Source organism: Carcharhinus amblyrhynchos, chromosome 14 (genome assembly GCF_965287045.1).
Source record: "Carcharhinus amblyrhynchos chromosome 14, sCarAmb.v2.hapA, whole genome shotgun sequence".
NCBI lineage: Eukaryota > Metazoa > Chordata > Chondrichthyes > Carcharhiniformes > Carcharhinidae > Carcharhinus > Carcharhinus amblyrhynchos.
In genome coordinates this window covers 30815889-30832172 of record NC_137337.1, presented here as the reverse complement: position 1 = coordinate 30832172, position 16284 = coordinate 30815889, and the positions used below count along the sequence as shown (strand labels likewise).

General features: G+C 42.2%; 1 protein-coding gene across 4 annotated transcripts in view; it reads left to right on the top strand.

The window, feature by feature from the left end:
- Positions 1–16284, top strand: part of cdc42bpb (CDC42 binding protein kinase beta (DMPK-like)) — a 175810-nt gene that overhangs the window by 64228 nt on the left and 95298 nt on the right. For all 4 annotated transcript variants that reach the window (XM_080202549.1, XM_080202547.1, XM_080202550.1 and 1 more), the window contains exon 2: positions 15966–16057. In XM_080202549.1, the coding sequence (XP_080058675.1) occupies positions 15966–16057 (92 nt within the window). The remainder of the gene's footprint in view (positions 1–15965; positions 16058–16284) is intronic.

Sequence of the window (16284 nt, the reverse complement as noted above, 5' to 3'; positions counted from 1 at the left end):
CAGTAAATTGGTGGTAATTTTGAACCTTTGCCTGTTTGTTGTATGTGCTGAGATTTTGACATCATACCTCATGTCACCCTTGTAAAGAATTGGACTAACCAAGTGCAGGCGTCAAGGTCCTTTTGGAACTCTGGAATGATGTTGCCATAACCAGTAGCAGTGCCCAGCTTGATGTAATACTTGAACCAACTTCAGGGTGGTGAAGCATCCAGGGCAAGATTTAGAGGCATTCTGCCAATGGAAGGATCTCCACTTGCTCCAGGTTTGCTGCTTCACTTTCTCCTCCTCCGCCTCCGCCTCCGCCGCCCAGTGATGCCTTTCCTATGCGAAGGAGACTGCTCATTGTTTGACATTTGCAGATGGGTAACTTGGTATTAATGGTCACTGGGTTGTTCTGAGGTGGCATAGGACTCTCCAACATTTGTGCCTTGTGCAGATGAGGCTTGTTGCCTCTTTCCATCTGGCTTGGTGATCACAATCCAGCAATTTAATCAGATCGTCTTCCACATCTGGGTTACACGTAATAATGTAACAAAATACTGTATTTGCTTTAGATCCCCTGTCCACCAAAACATGTTGCAGCCATATTATTTCAAATATTTCCCATTTGCTAAAGAAAGTTAGTGAACCAGGCTAGGTAATTTTAATTGCAGGTTATCACAGAATATTTTGATTGACGTGATTAAAGATAACACTTTCTTTCACCATAAAGAGTAAATTAATTATTTGTATTATCTCACTTCCAAAATCGCAATGCTTACCTTTACTGTAAGTTCTCAGATTGAATGAGGTGGAAGCAGTGAGCTGTGACTAACTATGGGTCAAATATGAGGAGAATAATCTATACGTGGCTACTACCAAGAAACAGGAACCAGTGATTAACGTAGTAATGGCAGTATGCCACAATTAAACTAATTGCTCCTTATATGGAGCACCTCAAAAATTGGTGTAAAAATAATTCAGTTGTGTTTTCATTGATTCATATCCTTTGATATGAATGTGTTTTGCATACATGGGAACTGTGCAGGAAAACTAGTCAGAAATGGCAGAGGGCAAAAATTTGGAACAAGTTGGTTTCCTCCTCTGCCAATAAGGCACTTCAATGGAAGGGGTATTAAATCATATTTTGGAACTTCTGTGAACTCTGAGGGAGGAGTTATAGAGTCAAAGTCAGAGGTTTACAGCATGGAAACAGGCTGTTCGGCCCAATTTGCCCATGCTGCTTTATTTTAAACCCCTAAGCTAATCCCAATTGCCCACATTTGGCCCATATCCCTCTATACCCATCCTATCCATGTAACTATCTAAATGCTTTTTAAAAGACAAAATTGTACCCATCTCTATTACTACCTCTGGCACCTTGTGCTAGACACTCTCCACCCTCTGTGAAAAAATTGCCCCTCTGGACACTTCTGTATTTCTCCCCTCACCTTAAACCTATGCCCTATAGTTTTAGACTCCCCTACTTTTGGGAAAAGATATTGACTAATTGATCCATGCTCCTCATTATTTTATGGACCTCTATAATGTCACTCCTCCAGCATCCTATGCTCCAGAAGAAAAAGCCCCAGTCTATCCAGCCTCTCCTTATAACTAGCATCCTAGTAAATCTTTTCTGCACTCTTTCTAGTTTAATAATATTCTTCCTATAATAGGGTGACCAGAACTGTACACAGTATTCAAAGTTGAAATGGAGATTGATTTTATCCATTTAACCAGAGAGAGATAAGATGTAAAAATGTAGTGGTAATTTAGGAAACCTAAATATGGATACCTGGAGAGACTTGTTGTGAGGTTAGAAAGTTACCCTATATTGCTAATGCAGTGCACCTAACAATGAGCATTTTGTTGGAAGCACGCTTGAATTCGAGAGGAAAGAATAGGTAGAAAATAATTTCATAGAATCTCTATAGTGCAGAAGAAGGCCATTTGGCCCATCAAGCCTGTACTGACAACACTGTGGCATACCGGTTACCACCGCTCCCTCTCAGCGTCAGGGACCCGGGTTCGATTCCTGGCTTGGGTCACTGTCTATATGGAGTTTGCACGTTCTTCCCATGTCTGTATGGGTTTCTGCCAGGTGCTCCACTTTCCTCATACAGTCCGAAAGACGGCTGGTTAGGTGCATTGGCCATGCTAAATTCTCCCCTAGTATATCCGAACAGGTGCCGGAGTGCGGCGACCTGGGGATTTTCACAGTAATTTTGTTGCAGTGTTAAAGTAAGCCTACTTGTGACAAATAAATGAACATAACATAACAACCCCATCCAGGTCCTATCCCTGTAACTCCACATATTTATCCTGTTGATCTCCCGACACTCGGGGGCAACTTAGCATGGCCTGTCAACTTAATCTGCACATCTTTGGAATGTGGCGGAAACTGGAGCACTGGGAGGAAACCCACGCACACACAGGGAGAATGTGCAAACTCCACATAGTCATCCAAGGCTGGAATCAAACCTGGGTCCCTAGCGCTGTGAAGCAGCAATGCTAATTGCTGATTATGGAAGCCTGTAATTGAAACTGAAGTCAAAAATCTTTATTTTTATCAACAAGCTTAGCAACAGTGGCAAGTTCTAAGACTGATATCACCAGTAGGTGACAATCATGGCTTATGCCACCATGATGATCCGTTGTTACAGCAGCTTGGCAACAAGCACTGACAGTGCAAATAACAACCCACAATTACACCTGATAATCACTTCACTTCATATAAACTGCCTCTGATGGATCAATCTCTTCAGCAGTCAGTAAAAATGCGCCGTATGAAGCTATTTCATCCCCAAAGGATTTGCTACATGTCCATCATCATACACTCTTGGAAGGATGCCAACATAGAAGTACAGAAATTTGTTTGCTTTAGAGAACACAAATACTTTGCATCGAAAGAGACCATACTGTATAATACATTATTCTGGTAGCAAATAATAGTTCCAGTTTCTGAAGTTAGAAGCAGTAAGAAATCTCTCAACACCAGGTTAAAGTCCGACAGGTTTATTTGGAATCACGAGCTTTCGGAGCTGTCAGAGGTTTACGGCCTGGAAACTGGCCCTTTGACCCAACTTGTCCATGCTGGTCTTTTTTCTAAAACCCCTAAGCTAATCCCAATTGCCTGCATTTGGCTCGTATCCCTCTATACCATCGTATCCATGTAACTATCTAAATGCTTTTTAAAAGATAAAATTGTACCCGCCTCTGCTACTACCTCTGGCAGCTTGTTCCAGACACTTAGCGCACTCTGTGAAAAAATTCCCCCTCTGGACACTTTTGTATCTCTCCCCCTCACCATAAACCTATGCCCTCTACGTTTGGGAAAGGATATTGACTATCTACCTTGTCTACACCCCTCATTATTTTATAGACCTCTATAAGGCTACCCCTCAGCCTCCTAAGCTCCAGAGAGAAAAGTTCCAGTCTGTTCAGTCTCTCCTTTATAACTCAATCCATCAAGTCCTAGTAGCACCCTAGTAAATCTTTTCTGCACTCTTTCTAGTGTAATAATATCCTTTCTATAATGTGCCTAGAATTGCAACAGAATTAATTTTTTTTTTGCTCTTTTATTCCATTTTTTTTGCTGATGTTTTACTGCAGAGTTAATTGGGCAACACAGGGCAGGGTAGGTGTGGGAGGATGCAGCGGCGCGGACTCGTTGGGCCGAAGGGCCTGTTTCCCGTGCTGGGTTGTTCTTTGTTCAATAAGCAGTCTTTGTGATTTCATTCAGCCTATTACCAAGGAGACTGAAAACGTAGTGTAGGAGTATACATGTAGCAAACCTCTCACAGTGGTCGCTGTTGAAACTTTTATGCCACTTCTACAAACATATCAATGCTGTTAAGATATATTTTTTCTTGACTGATTTGATAGGCGCACTATGTTTTTCATAGTACAAAAGTTTGAGAAGCATTGGGTTCCACACAAGAGTAAATTATCCCTATCTATAATTGCCATTATGAACCGTCAGTCTTGTTTTAACCTGATAGTTAGCAGCTTTTTAAAGATGTTTTAATTGACACAGCATTAACAAGTGAAGAGGGTTTTCTGAGTGCATACCTCTGCTACGTTGTATTACCTTGGCATTATTACAGTTACACAGCTCTACCTTGAGACTTTTCCTTGCCTGGTTGATGCCTTGTAACTACAAAGCTGAAAAATAAGTTGTTTTATTAGGAGATTCTATCTTGTGCTTCACGCCAATCCACATCCACCAACCTGCTTTGAAAACCCTGCTTATATTTTGACTGCTGTGCAAATTCCACCACAGCAGCTGAGACAATCCAAACAATCCAAAACATTCTAAAACAAACAGTATTCTAGCTAAAACAGCCTACAGCATTCTTTAAAAATGTCCAATCTTTCAGTGTTTACTGATTCTTCAAAAAATTCCAGGATCCAGACCTTCATCCTTGCCCAAAGCTAATTATTAGGCCATATCCTAATCTGTGTACCAAGTTATGTTGAAATCTGACCATTAGTTTTTGAGATGTTGTTCACAGACAAATAGACTAATAAACAGGGACGGAACAGTGGTTAGCACTGCTGCCTCGGTGTCAGGGTTTGATTCCCAGCCTTGGGTCACTGTCTGTGTGGAGTTTGTTTGTTTTCCCCGTGTCTGCATGCGTTTCCTCCAGGTGTTCCGGTTTCCTCCCACATTCTGAAAGACGTGCTGGTTAGGTGCATTGACCCGAATAAGTGCTGGAGCGTAGTGACTAGGGGAATTCCACAGTAACTTCACTGAAGTGTAAGTAAATAAATGAACAAGTAAACTTTACTTTAAACACTACCTCTGCCATTTAACTACATCTAATTCCACCTTACTACAGTTTGCACCTCAAGTTTATTTATTAATATCACAAGTAGGCTTACGTTAACACTGCAATGAAGTTACTGTGAAAATCCTCTAGTTGCCACACTCCGGCGCCTGTTCGGGTACACTGAGGGTGAACTTAGCATGGCCAGTGCACCTAACCGGCATGTTTTTTGGCTGAAGCAACTGGAGCACCTGGAGGAAACCCACAAAGACGTGGGAAGAATGTGCAAACTCCGCACAGACAGTGATCCAAGTGAGGAATCGAACCTGGGTTTCTGGTGCTGAGAGGCAACAGTGCTAACTCCTTGTTCAAAATATTAAATGCCAACAGTGGGGTGAAATTCAGTATATCAGATATTAAGTGAAGCAGTCCATTTCTAATTGCCGCAATATTTGGACAATGTCCAGGTTGAGAGTGGCGAATAATATTTGAACCACAAAAATGAGATCATTGTTACTAGAGAGGTAGTGCTCGACAGACTAGAGGGACTGATGGTGGACAAGTCCCCAGGACTGGATGGAATGCATCCAAGGGTTCTGAAGGAAATGGCAGAGGTGATAGTGGATGCCTTAGTGATTATTTTCCAAACCTCGCTGGATTCCAGGGAAGTGCCGGAAGATTGGAAAACGGCTAATGCTACGCCGCTGTTTAAAAAGGGTAGCAGGCAAAAGGCAGGGAATTATAGGCCGGTTAATTTAACGTCTGTTGTAGGAAAAATGCTTGAATCCGTCATCAGAGGAAATAGTGAGGCATCTTGAAGAATTGTTTGATAGAGCAGATGCAGCACGGATTCGTTAAGGGGAAGTCGTGTCTGATGAAGTTATTGGAATTCTACGAGGATGTGTCTAGTGCGGTGGATAGAGGGGAACCGGTGGATGTGGTGTTTCTTGATTTTCAGAAGGCGTTTGATAAGGTGCCGCAGAAAAGGTTGTTATGGAAGGTTAGGGGGCATGGAGTTGGGGGTAAGGTGTTAGCGTGGATAGGGGATTGACTGTCAAATAGGCAGAGAGTGGGTGTCAATGGGTGCTATTTGGATTGGCGGTTGGTGACTAGTGGAATGCCCCAGGGATCGGTGCTGGGGCCTCAGTTATTTACCATTTATATAGATGATCTAGAGGAGGGAGCCGAGTGTAAGGTGTCGAAATTTGCTGATGACACAAAGATAAGTGGAGCAGCAAATTGTGCGGAGGGTGTAGAAAGTCTGCAGAGGGATCTAGATAGGCTGAGCGAGTGGGCGAGGACCTGGCAGATGGAATACAATGTTTGCAAGTGTGAGGTTATCCACTTTGGTACGAATAATAGGAAGGACTACTACTTACAAGGCGAAAAGCTGCAGCATGCTACAGTGCAGAGTCGCAAAAACCCAGCCTACAGGTGCAGCAGGTGGTCAGGAAGGCAAGTGGGATGCTGGCCTTCATAGTGAGGGGGATTGAATATAAAAGTAGGGAGGTCTTGCTGCAACTGTACAGGGCACTGGTGAGGCCGCAGCTGGAGTACTGTGTGCAGTTTTGGTCGCTGCACTTATGCAAGGATATTTTGGCCTTGGAGGGAGTGCAGAGGAGGTTCACTAGGCTGATACCGGAGTTGAGGGGGTTGAGCTATGAAGAGAGGCTGAATAGACTGGGCTTGTACTCGTTAGAGTTCAGAAGGATGAGGGGGGGATCTTATTGAGACGTAAAAGATGATGAAAGGGATGGATAGGGTAGAGGTGGAGAGGTTCTTCCCACTCAAAGGATAGTGGGACTAGAGGGCACAGCCTCAAAATAAGGGGGGGCAGTTTAGAACAGAGTTGAGGAGGAACTTCTTCACTCAAAGGGTGGTGAATCTCTGGAATTCTCTGCCCGTTGAAGTGGTGGAGGCTACCTCGCTAAATATATTTAAGACGCGGGTTGATAGGTTTTTGGTAGGCAAGGGGATTAAGGGTTATGGGGAGAAAGCAGGAAAGTGGAACTGAGCCACTTCAGATCAGCCATGATCTTATTGAATGGCGGGGCAGGCTCGAAGGGCTAGATGGCCTACTCCTGCTCCTATTTCTTATGTTCTTATGTTCTCAAAAATGCTAGGTAATGATCATCTCCAACAGAACAAAATCTAACTATTGCTCCTTGACAGTCAATAGCATTTTCATTACTGAATCCTCTGCCATCAACATCCTGGGGGCTATTATTGGCCAGAAACTGAACTGGACCAGCCATGTAAATAGTGTGACTGCAGTAACTGATGAGAGGCTAGCAGTCCCCAAAGTCTGTCCACCATCTACAATGCACGGATCACAAATGTGATGGAATACTCTCCACTTGCCTGGAGTGTGATGGAATACATTCCACTTGCCTGGAGTGGGATGCAGTACTCTTCACTTGTCTGGAGTGGGATGGACTCGCCTGGATGAGTGCAGTTCCAGAAACATTCACTCCCTTCACTATTGATGAACACTGTATCACTTAAAAATGCACTGCAGGAGCACATTGAGGCTCCTTAGTGAATATCTTTCAAACCCATAACTGCTACCATCTAGAAGGACAAAGGCAACAATCTCATTGGAACACCACCACCTGGTTGTTCCCTCTGAACCCTTTACCATTCTGACTTGGAAATATATCGCTGTTCTTTCACTGTCCCTGGGTCAAAATCCTGGAAACCCTTCCACAACAGCACTGTGATTGTATCTACACCACGTGGACTGCAGTGGTTCAAGAAAGCAGCTCACCAGCACCTCTTTGAGGGTATTAAGAATGGATAACGAATGGTGGTCTGGCCAGTGAGACCCACATCCCATGGAACAGGGTTCCATATTGAGCTCGGCCAGTGAGGATACAATCAGACATAAATTCTGGTGTTTTTATTGTACGTGCAGAAAATAATAAAATAACTAAGTATTTTTTAAATCTCTGTGTAAATGGTATGAGTACAGCCAAGGCCAAGATGGTCAGCAATTAACTTTTAGATGTTCCCTTCAAGAAAGTCATTGTCACCGATGGACTGTCTATAAACTTTGCTTTGTATTTGTCATTCTGAATGTCTATTATTTCACTTTCCCCTTCCTATACCATTTTAATTTCTCTCATTGTTTGGCAGCAGCTTCAGACCTACAATACTGATAATGTGTTTTTAGTGAAGTATGTTGTTTACTTACAGCAATGCCAGCCAAAAGCAGGGTTTTGTTAGGTTGTAAATAATCCATTCTTCAAACAAGCTGTTTGGCTCTTGTTCTTTACATACTGAGCTGTTGATACATTTTTGTAAAGAAATACAAAGATTAGTTTTTTTAAGTCACTCTCTGCTATTTGTGTTATCACTCTGAAGTTCAGGTGCAAAAACATGACATCCTCCTAAAGACTTTGTCCTGGAATTTACAGTTGTAATGACTGTGAAACTGTCAATGTCAACCTTCATGCTGTGCAAAACTGACAGCCGTTTGCGTCCATATATGTGCAATTAAATGCAAAAATCCTGAAGTTGCTACCAGTGATAGTTTCCTCCTCCACAGGGTGCATTGATATAATCTTCATGGATGCAGTGAACATAATCAGAGAATTGATTTGAACTTCAACTTTTGAACATGGTATGCTTGCTGCAAAACCAGAAAATGCCTTTTTGAATGAAGTGTAACTAAATTTTGGGCAATATACAAGACGTAATTAGACATAATAGAACAACCTCTAAACACAGAATCCTATTAACACAAGATGAAATTGGGTGCTCTTGCCTCAATGCTCCCAATATTAATTGCCACAGAAGTCTGTCTGTGAGCATGCTTTATTTATGAATAGTTCCGTTGTCAATGTACTCCAGTACTTGTCCCAATGAATTTTGTTCGCAGTACAATTGCAATAACATTGAAGAAAAAATAATCCTAATGACATTACTAAATATCTGTCACCATACATTTCAAGTCTTGTATGAATAAACTTTCAGTCTGGAAATGCAACATATTTTTCAAAGGTTTGATGAAATATCTTTGTAAAAGCAAAGCAAGTATCCAACTTTCAGTGAAATGTTTTTTGGTCCTGCCTCACATTTTTCTATTTAATGCCATGATATGATCTGAGGTAAGCATTGGTTTTGAGTGTCCGTTTGTTATTTTCATGGTGCATGATTAAAATGGCCAAGATATGCAAACATACTCACTTAAGTGGACATGCTAACTGTTTTTCTGGTGTTTACTGGATAAATACCATAATCTCTTGGCTAGCAAAAGGCAGTGCAGCAAAGCTTGTGAATGGAGAGCGTGTGCCTTAGACAGCAATATCTAGATTTCTGTGTTTGTGCATGTATACTGCTGTCTGATTTACTCAATGATAGTGAGCGAATGGTATTGGTCTCCCCATAACTCTTGGTACAAAATCTGGGCCATTGCTTTAGACCACTTGAGTCTGTGGTCACTTAAAACTTCCCTGTCGATTTATTATTTTTTTCTTCCACTGCCTAAGGTTATCCTTATGGCATGTACAAATCCTTATTGGAGCGGATCATCACTTTTTTTCAGTGTGTGATAAATATACAAGTCTCATGTGCATGTTCTCATTCCATAATATTCTACAGCTTTCAACTGGGAAACTGTATAGTTGGGTAGCACAAGATTTTAGGGTGCATTACCCAACTAGTCAGAGTGATGAGAAGCCCACAAATGTAAATTCACATATGTTAAATCAACTAACAGGCTTACAGTCAAAAGGAAAGCTGATTTTGTGGAACCATTTAAGTGACTGGCCAATAAAAATCAAACTGAGACTGCAAAAGCATATCACCAATAAAATAGATGAAATTTGTGTCCTTTGATGTTTGGATCTGAACTACCTATTGTTTTGGTTCAACTTCATATTTTTTTCTGTAAAATGAACTGTGAGAATGTGATTTGATCTTTCCACAATGATGGGGGAGCCCAGCACGTCAATGCAAAAAGGCTGAAGCTTTTGCAGACATTTTCAGCCAGAAGTACTGAGTGCATGGTTTACCTCTACCTCCTGAGAGCTCCACCATCATATCTTCGGCCAATTCAATTCACTTCATGTGATATCTAGTCTCCTTCAGCTGTTTCTTGATATAGAAGTGCGTGCTGACAACGTTCCAGCTGTACTTTTGAAGATATATGCTTCGAAACTAGTTATACTCTTTACTGTCTTATAATGTTACAGCACAGGCATCTATCCAGCAATATGGAAGATTTGACCTGGGTATGGCCAGTCCACAAAAAGCAGGACAAATCCAATCCAGCCATTACCAATTGTTGTGACGTTTATTCTGTCTCAGTAGAGTGAAAGGTGTTGTCAACAGTACTATCAAATGGCCCTTAGTCAGTTACAATCTGTTCAGCGATGCTCACTTTGGTTCCACCTGGGCCATTCAGCTCCAGACCTCAGTGTAGAGTTCTTATCTAAACATGGACGTAGGATCTAAATTCCGGAGGTGAAGTGTGAGTGAGTGCCCTTGACATCAAGGTACCACTAGACAATGTAATATCAAAGTGGCCTAGCAAAATTAAAGTCGACGTGAATTGAGGGGGAAAACTTTGCATGGGTCGGTGACTTACCGAGCACAAAGGAAGATTGTTATGCTTGTTGGAAGTCGGTCATCTCAACTCCACGACGTGAAGAGTTTCTTGTGATAGTGCCCTAGGCCTAGTTATCTCCAGTTGCTTCATCAATGTCCTTCCCTCCATCATTAGGTTAGAAGTGGGGCTGATCAGTGCTGATTAGTGTTCAGTGCCATTCATAACTCTCAGATATTGAAGCAGCCTGGGTGTGCATGCTGCAATGCCTGAACAACATTCAGGCTTTGGGCTAAGTAGTAACAAAATTTGCATCATTACACCTTCCTGTAGCCAGAAAGTATTGACTTGTATTGGTATTGTCACAGGGGAAAGCTCTGCTTTGAGTCACCAGTGAAAACCAATCTTTATACACGCGATGGGTCATACAAGGGCTGCTCTTGAATGTTCGAAAGTAGCCTAGTGCTTCATGTCGTTGGTGTGTGCTTAAACTGGACCAGGTGCTGGGCAACACGACAGCTTAGTGACTATCACTGTTTGCTGTGCAGACACGTGGACTTGGGCCAGTGTCTGTGGGAGTGTGCGCATTCTCCCCGTGCTCGCGTGGGTTTTCTCCGGGTGCTCCGGTTTCCTCCCACGCCCCAAAGATGTGCTATTAGGCTGATTGGAGGTAATAAATTGTCCCTAAATTAGTTTCCCTCAATGTGGAATTCCATAAACAATAGATAAGGGTCATGGGTGGAGGGGGGACTGGTAATGTTAAAATGGCGACGTGGGCTCATTGGGCCGAAGGGCCTGTTTCTCGGGCTGTTTTTGTTCTTTGTTCTCATAACCTCTGGAGGCAGAATGTTGGTTTGTTTAGTTATTCAGCTTTCTGGCATAAAGTAGAACAGGTGTGTTTTTACAAAGAACAAAAAAAATGTAGCACAGGAACAGGCCTTTCGGTCCTCCCAACCTGCACCGACCATGCTGCCTGACTTAACCAAAACCCCCTACACTTTCGGGGACTATATCCCTCGTGTATTTGTCAAGACGCTCCTTAAAGTGCGAGGTGGTCCACTTTGGTAGGAGTAATGGTAGGAAGGACTGTTACTTACGGGGTGAAAAACTGCAGCAGGCGACGGTGCAGAGGGACCTCGGGGTCCTTGTGCATGAGTTGCAAAAACCCAGCCTGCAGGTGCAGCAGGTGGTCAGGAAGGCTAATGGGATGCTGGCCTTCATAGCGAGGGGGATTGAATATAAAAGTAGGGAGGTCTTGCTGCAGCTCTATAGGGCATTGGTGAGGCCGCAGCTGGAGTACTGTGTGCAGTTTTGGTCGCCGCACTTATGCAAGGATATTTTGGCCTTGGAGGGAGTGCAGAGGAGGTTTACTAGGCTGATACCGGAGTTGAGGGGGTTGAGCTATGAGGAGAGGCTGAATAAACTAGGCTTGTACTCGTTAGAGTTTAGAAGAATGAGGGGAGATCTCATTGAGACGTATAAACTGATGAATGGGATGGATAGGATAGAGGTGGAGAGGCTCTTCCCGCTCAGAAAGGACATTAGGACTAGAGGGCACAGCCTCAAGATAAAGGGGGGGACGGTTTAGAATGGAGTTGAGGAGGAACTTCTTCACTCAAAGGGTGGTGAATCTCTGGAATTCTCTGCCTGGTGAAGTGGTGGAGGCTGCCTCGCTAAATATTTTTAAAATGCGGGTTGATGGGTTTTTGATAAGCGAGGGGATTAGGGGTTATGGGGAGAGGGCGGGAATGTGGAACTGAGCCACGACAGATCAGCCATGATCTTATTGAATGGCGGGGCAGGCTCGAAGGGCTAGATGGCCTACTCCTGCTCCTATTTCTTATGTTCTTAAAAGTCACTATTGTATCCGCTTCCACTACCTCCCCGGCAACGAGTTCCAGGCACCCTCTGTGTAAAAACAAAATATCTGCTTTGTAAATCTCTTTTAAAACTTGCCCCTCGCACCTTAAACCTATGCCCCCTAGTAATTGACTCTTGCACCCTGGGAAAAAGTTTCTGACTATCCGTCTGTCCGTGCCCCGCATAATCTTGTAGACTTCTATCAGGTCTCCCCTCAACTTCCCGTCACTCCATTGAGAACAGATCAAGTTTCTCCAACTTCTTCTCATAGCTAATGCCCTCCGTACCAGGCAACATCTTGGTAAATCTTTTCTGTACCCTCTCCAAAGCCTCCACATCCTTCTGGTAGTGCGGCGACCAGAATTGAACACTCTATTCCAAGTGCGACCTCACTAAGGTTCTATAAAGCGTCAACATGACTTGTCAATTTTTAAACTCCATACCCTGGCTGATGAAGGCAAGCATGCTGTATGTCTTCTTGACTACCTTCTCCAGCTGCATTGCCACTGTCAGTGACCTGTGTACCTGTACACCCAGATCCCTTTGCCTGTCAATATGCTTAAGGATCCTGTCATTTACTGTATTTCCTATCTATATTAGATTTTCCAAAATGCATTACCACAGAATGAAGTATTGTTTTATGGTTGAGTTGCTGCAACATTTTAACGATATGCATTGCCACCACTGCATAGATAGTTCTGTATCTGCTTTGCCACCTCAGCTAATATTGCACAATGTTAATAGCCAAAACATTAATTGAAAGTTGCGCAATTGACCTTTATGTTGTGGTCTTCGTACAACAGCTTGCTATATCTGTTCCGGTCATTGATACAGTGACATCGACTTTTATTTGTATTGCAAAACTCTAAACATGTTTAGTCATAATGTACAAATAGGATGCCAATTAAAATATCTACTTTACGTATTAGTGTTTTCTTTTACGTCATGTAGTTTGCCAACCCTGTTCACATTTTTAAAAGGTATAAACTTTTTCTCAAAAAGCATTTGTACAGATTTTCTGTTGCTAAATTATGATAAACTAAGAGTCCATCTGCTCTCCTAGGTAGATGTAAAGAATGCCATGACACTGTTTCGAAGCGAGTATGTGTCTGGCCAATATTTATTTTTCTACCAATTGCACTAAAAGCAGCTTATCTGATCATGATCAGATTACTATTTGTGGGATCTTCCTGTGAACACATTGGCTGCTGCATTTCTTATACTAAAACAGTGATCACACCTCAAAAATACTTGATTATACATCCCAAGGTTGAGTGGCATGGTGCAAATATGTTTTTTAATTATGCTGCCTGTGTACTCGTGTGAATACTAGAAGCAAGTTCAGTTTAACTCAGTTGGCTGGACTGCTGATTAGTGACGCCGAACAGTGTTAAATTCCTGTACCAGCTGAAGTTATTCATGAAGGTCCACTTCTCAACCTTGCCCCTTGCTTGAGATCTGGTAGCACTCAGGTTAAATCACCACCAGTCAACTTTTCCCCCTCAAAGGGAAGAGCAGTTTTTGGTCATCTGGCATGATGGCGACTTTACCTTTTATATAATTGAAGCACACAGTTCCTTTATCAGCATGATGTAAATTGAGTGACTAATTTCATTTTTAGTAAATAGCAAACTGAACGAACCCAACACCTCCGAATGACTTTCTGAAACTATGTGCGGTGGAGTTTGTGAAACTACCACAGTACAGACTCTTCCTCTGAACTTTTCCTCATAGAATCGTAAGATCCTTACAATGTAGAAGGAGGCCATGTGGCCCATCGAGTCTGCACTGATAACAGTCCAACCCAGGCCCTATCCCCATAACCAGATGTATTTACCCTGCTAATCCCTAAGGGGCAATTTACCACGGCCAGTCGATTTCTAACTTGCGCATCTTTGAAGAGTGGGAGGAAACTGGAGCACCCTGAGGAAACCCACACGGGGAGAAGGTGCAAACTCCATGCAGTCACCCGAAGCTGGAATTGAACCTGCGTTCCTGGCACTGTGCTAACCATTCTGTCACCATGCCATCCTTGCTTTCACCTTTTGCCACGTTTCCCTCACTTTCAACAAGACACATGCACAAACACAAATTAGGAATTATAGCTTCAAACACATGTTCCATTGATTTATGTCTAAACATTTTCATTGAAAAGAATGTTCATCTATGATCAGTGTTTTCTTGATGAAAAGGAGATAAAATTGGGTTTGGAATTTTTAAAAATTTAATTTAAGTTTATCATAATTGGTAATATCTGTTGAACATTAGTGCATTCATAAATACTGCCTTTTAAAGCCGTGAAAACATTTGTGGAATTTTAACATTCATGCTACTGATTATAGAAGCATAGGGTTGGATTTTCATACTTCTGTCTGTGTTGGAATGATGGTAGGGAGGATTTAAAAATTGGATGGAACCCAAACACACGATTCCTGTCATGTAGGATTATGGTCCCAAGATAAGTTATTAGTAGCAAGCCTGCATGCAGTATGCATACTTTTGGCTACAGCATTGTGAGTATGGGCATTTTAGACCTTCCCCTCTGTAACCTTCTGTTGGTCTTTAGTAACCCTCTACTACTCTAAAAGTTTCTCAGTCCTCCAGCTTGTCACTGACCTTTGCAATATGATATGCCTTAATTTTGTCTTTATGTTGCCTTTAACTTTCTTGCTTAGCCATGGATGTTGTTTTCCCTTCTTGAAGTCTTCCTGCTGCTCCGGAGTACATTTTAGTTGGGACGAATTGAATATCTCCTTAAACAACTGCCACCACTCATCAACAGTCCTATCCTTTAGCCTTTTTGCCCAGTCCATTAGAGCCAAATCTATTTATGTCTATGTAATTAGCTTGGCTTAACATCAGAACACTAGTGTGGGACTTGCTGAATATGAAATTCAAGCATGCGATGATCACTCTTCCCCCGAGGATCCTTTAGTACAAGATCATTAATTGATCCCATCTCGTTACACAAATATTAGATCCAAAATAGCATGCTCCCTGGTTGATTTGACAACATATTGTTCCAAGAAACATTCTCTAATTCATTCTATGAACTCTTCCTCAAGACTACCCTTACTGATTTGATTAATCCAGTCTACATGGATGTTAAAATCACCCATGATGATTGTACTTTTCTTACAAGCCCACAGTGTATCCTGGTTTATACTGTGTCCTACTGTGGAACCACTATTAGGGAACCTATAGATTATTCCCAGGAGGGATTTCTTATGTTTTGCATTTTATTATTTCAACATTTCAAAGTCTGAGACAGGTTCTACATCTTGATCTCCAGTGTCTGTGGACAGATCAACTTTTTTGGTCTGCCGCAAAGGCGTGGCCCTGACTCCAGCCTGTCTCCGTCACCTCACCATGCAAACAGCGTGAATGGGTCCTGCTGGGCAGGAGGCAGGATCTCAACTTCAGGAAATAGGCTGTCTCACAATTCCTGCCTCAAGAATGAAAACCTGGGCAATGAAGTAGAATTATAAAATCCTTACAGATGGCCATTCAGCCTGTCAAGCCGCTGCTGGCTTTCTACAAAGAGCATTTTAGCTACTCAGTCTCCTACCCTTTTCCCATTGTCCTGCATTTTTTTTCCTTTTTAGATGAGCGACAACTAATTTCATGATCTTAAAATGTGGCGGTCTGATTATTTAAAATATCTGAAGTGCTTTGTTTTGCAGAGAATAATACTTGGAGTAGTGGAATTGTGTGAATTTTTGGCCTAATTTTCTAACATTCCAGTGAAAGTCATAATTTAAAATAAATGTATATAACCTCTCTAATTCCATCATTTTTGAACTTTACAGCGAAACCATTCACCTCTACTGTAAAGGAACTGAGGCTGCGCCGAGATGATTTTGAAATGTTGAAAGTCATTGGCAGAGGAGCATTTGGTGAGGTGAGCAGTCAAACAAATAATCTCTTACACCTAATGAAGCACCTACTGAAATTCCAATATGTTTTGCAAATCACCTTCTTTTGGCAATGATATGCAGCCATCGTCTTTTGAGTTGAATATTATGTACAGTCTGGAATATTGATTCTTAGCATCAAAATATGCTCTCTATAGTGGTTTGGGCATTTAACCTTCCATTATATCTCTACGTACTTAATCCCCTCTTTAGA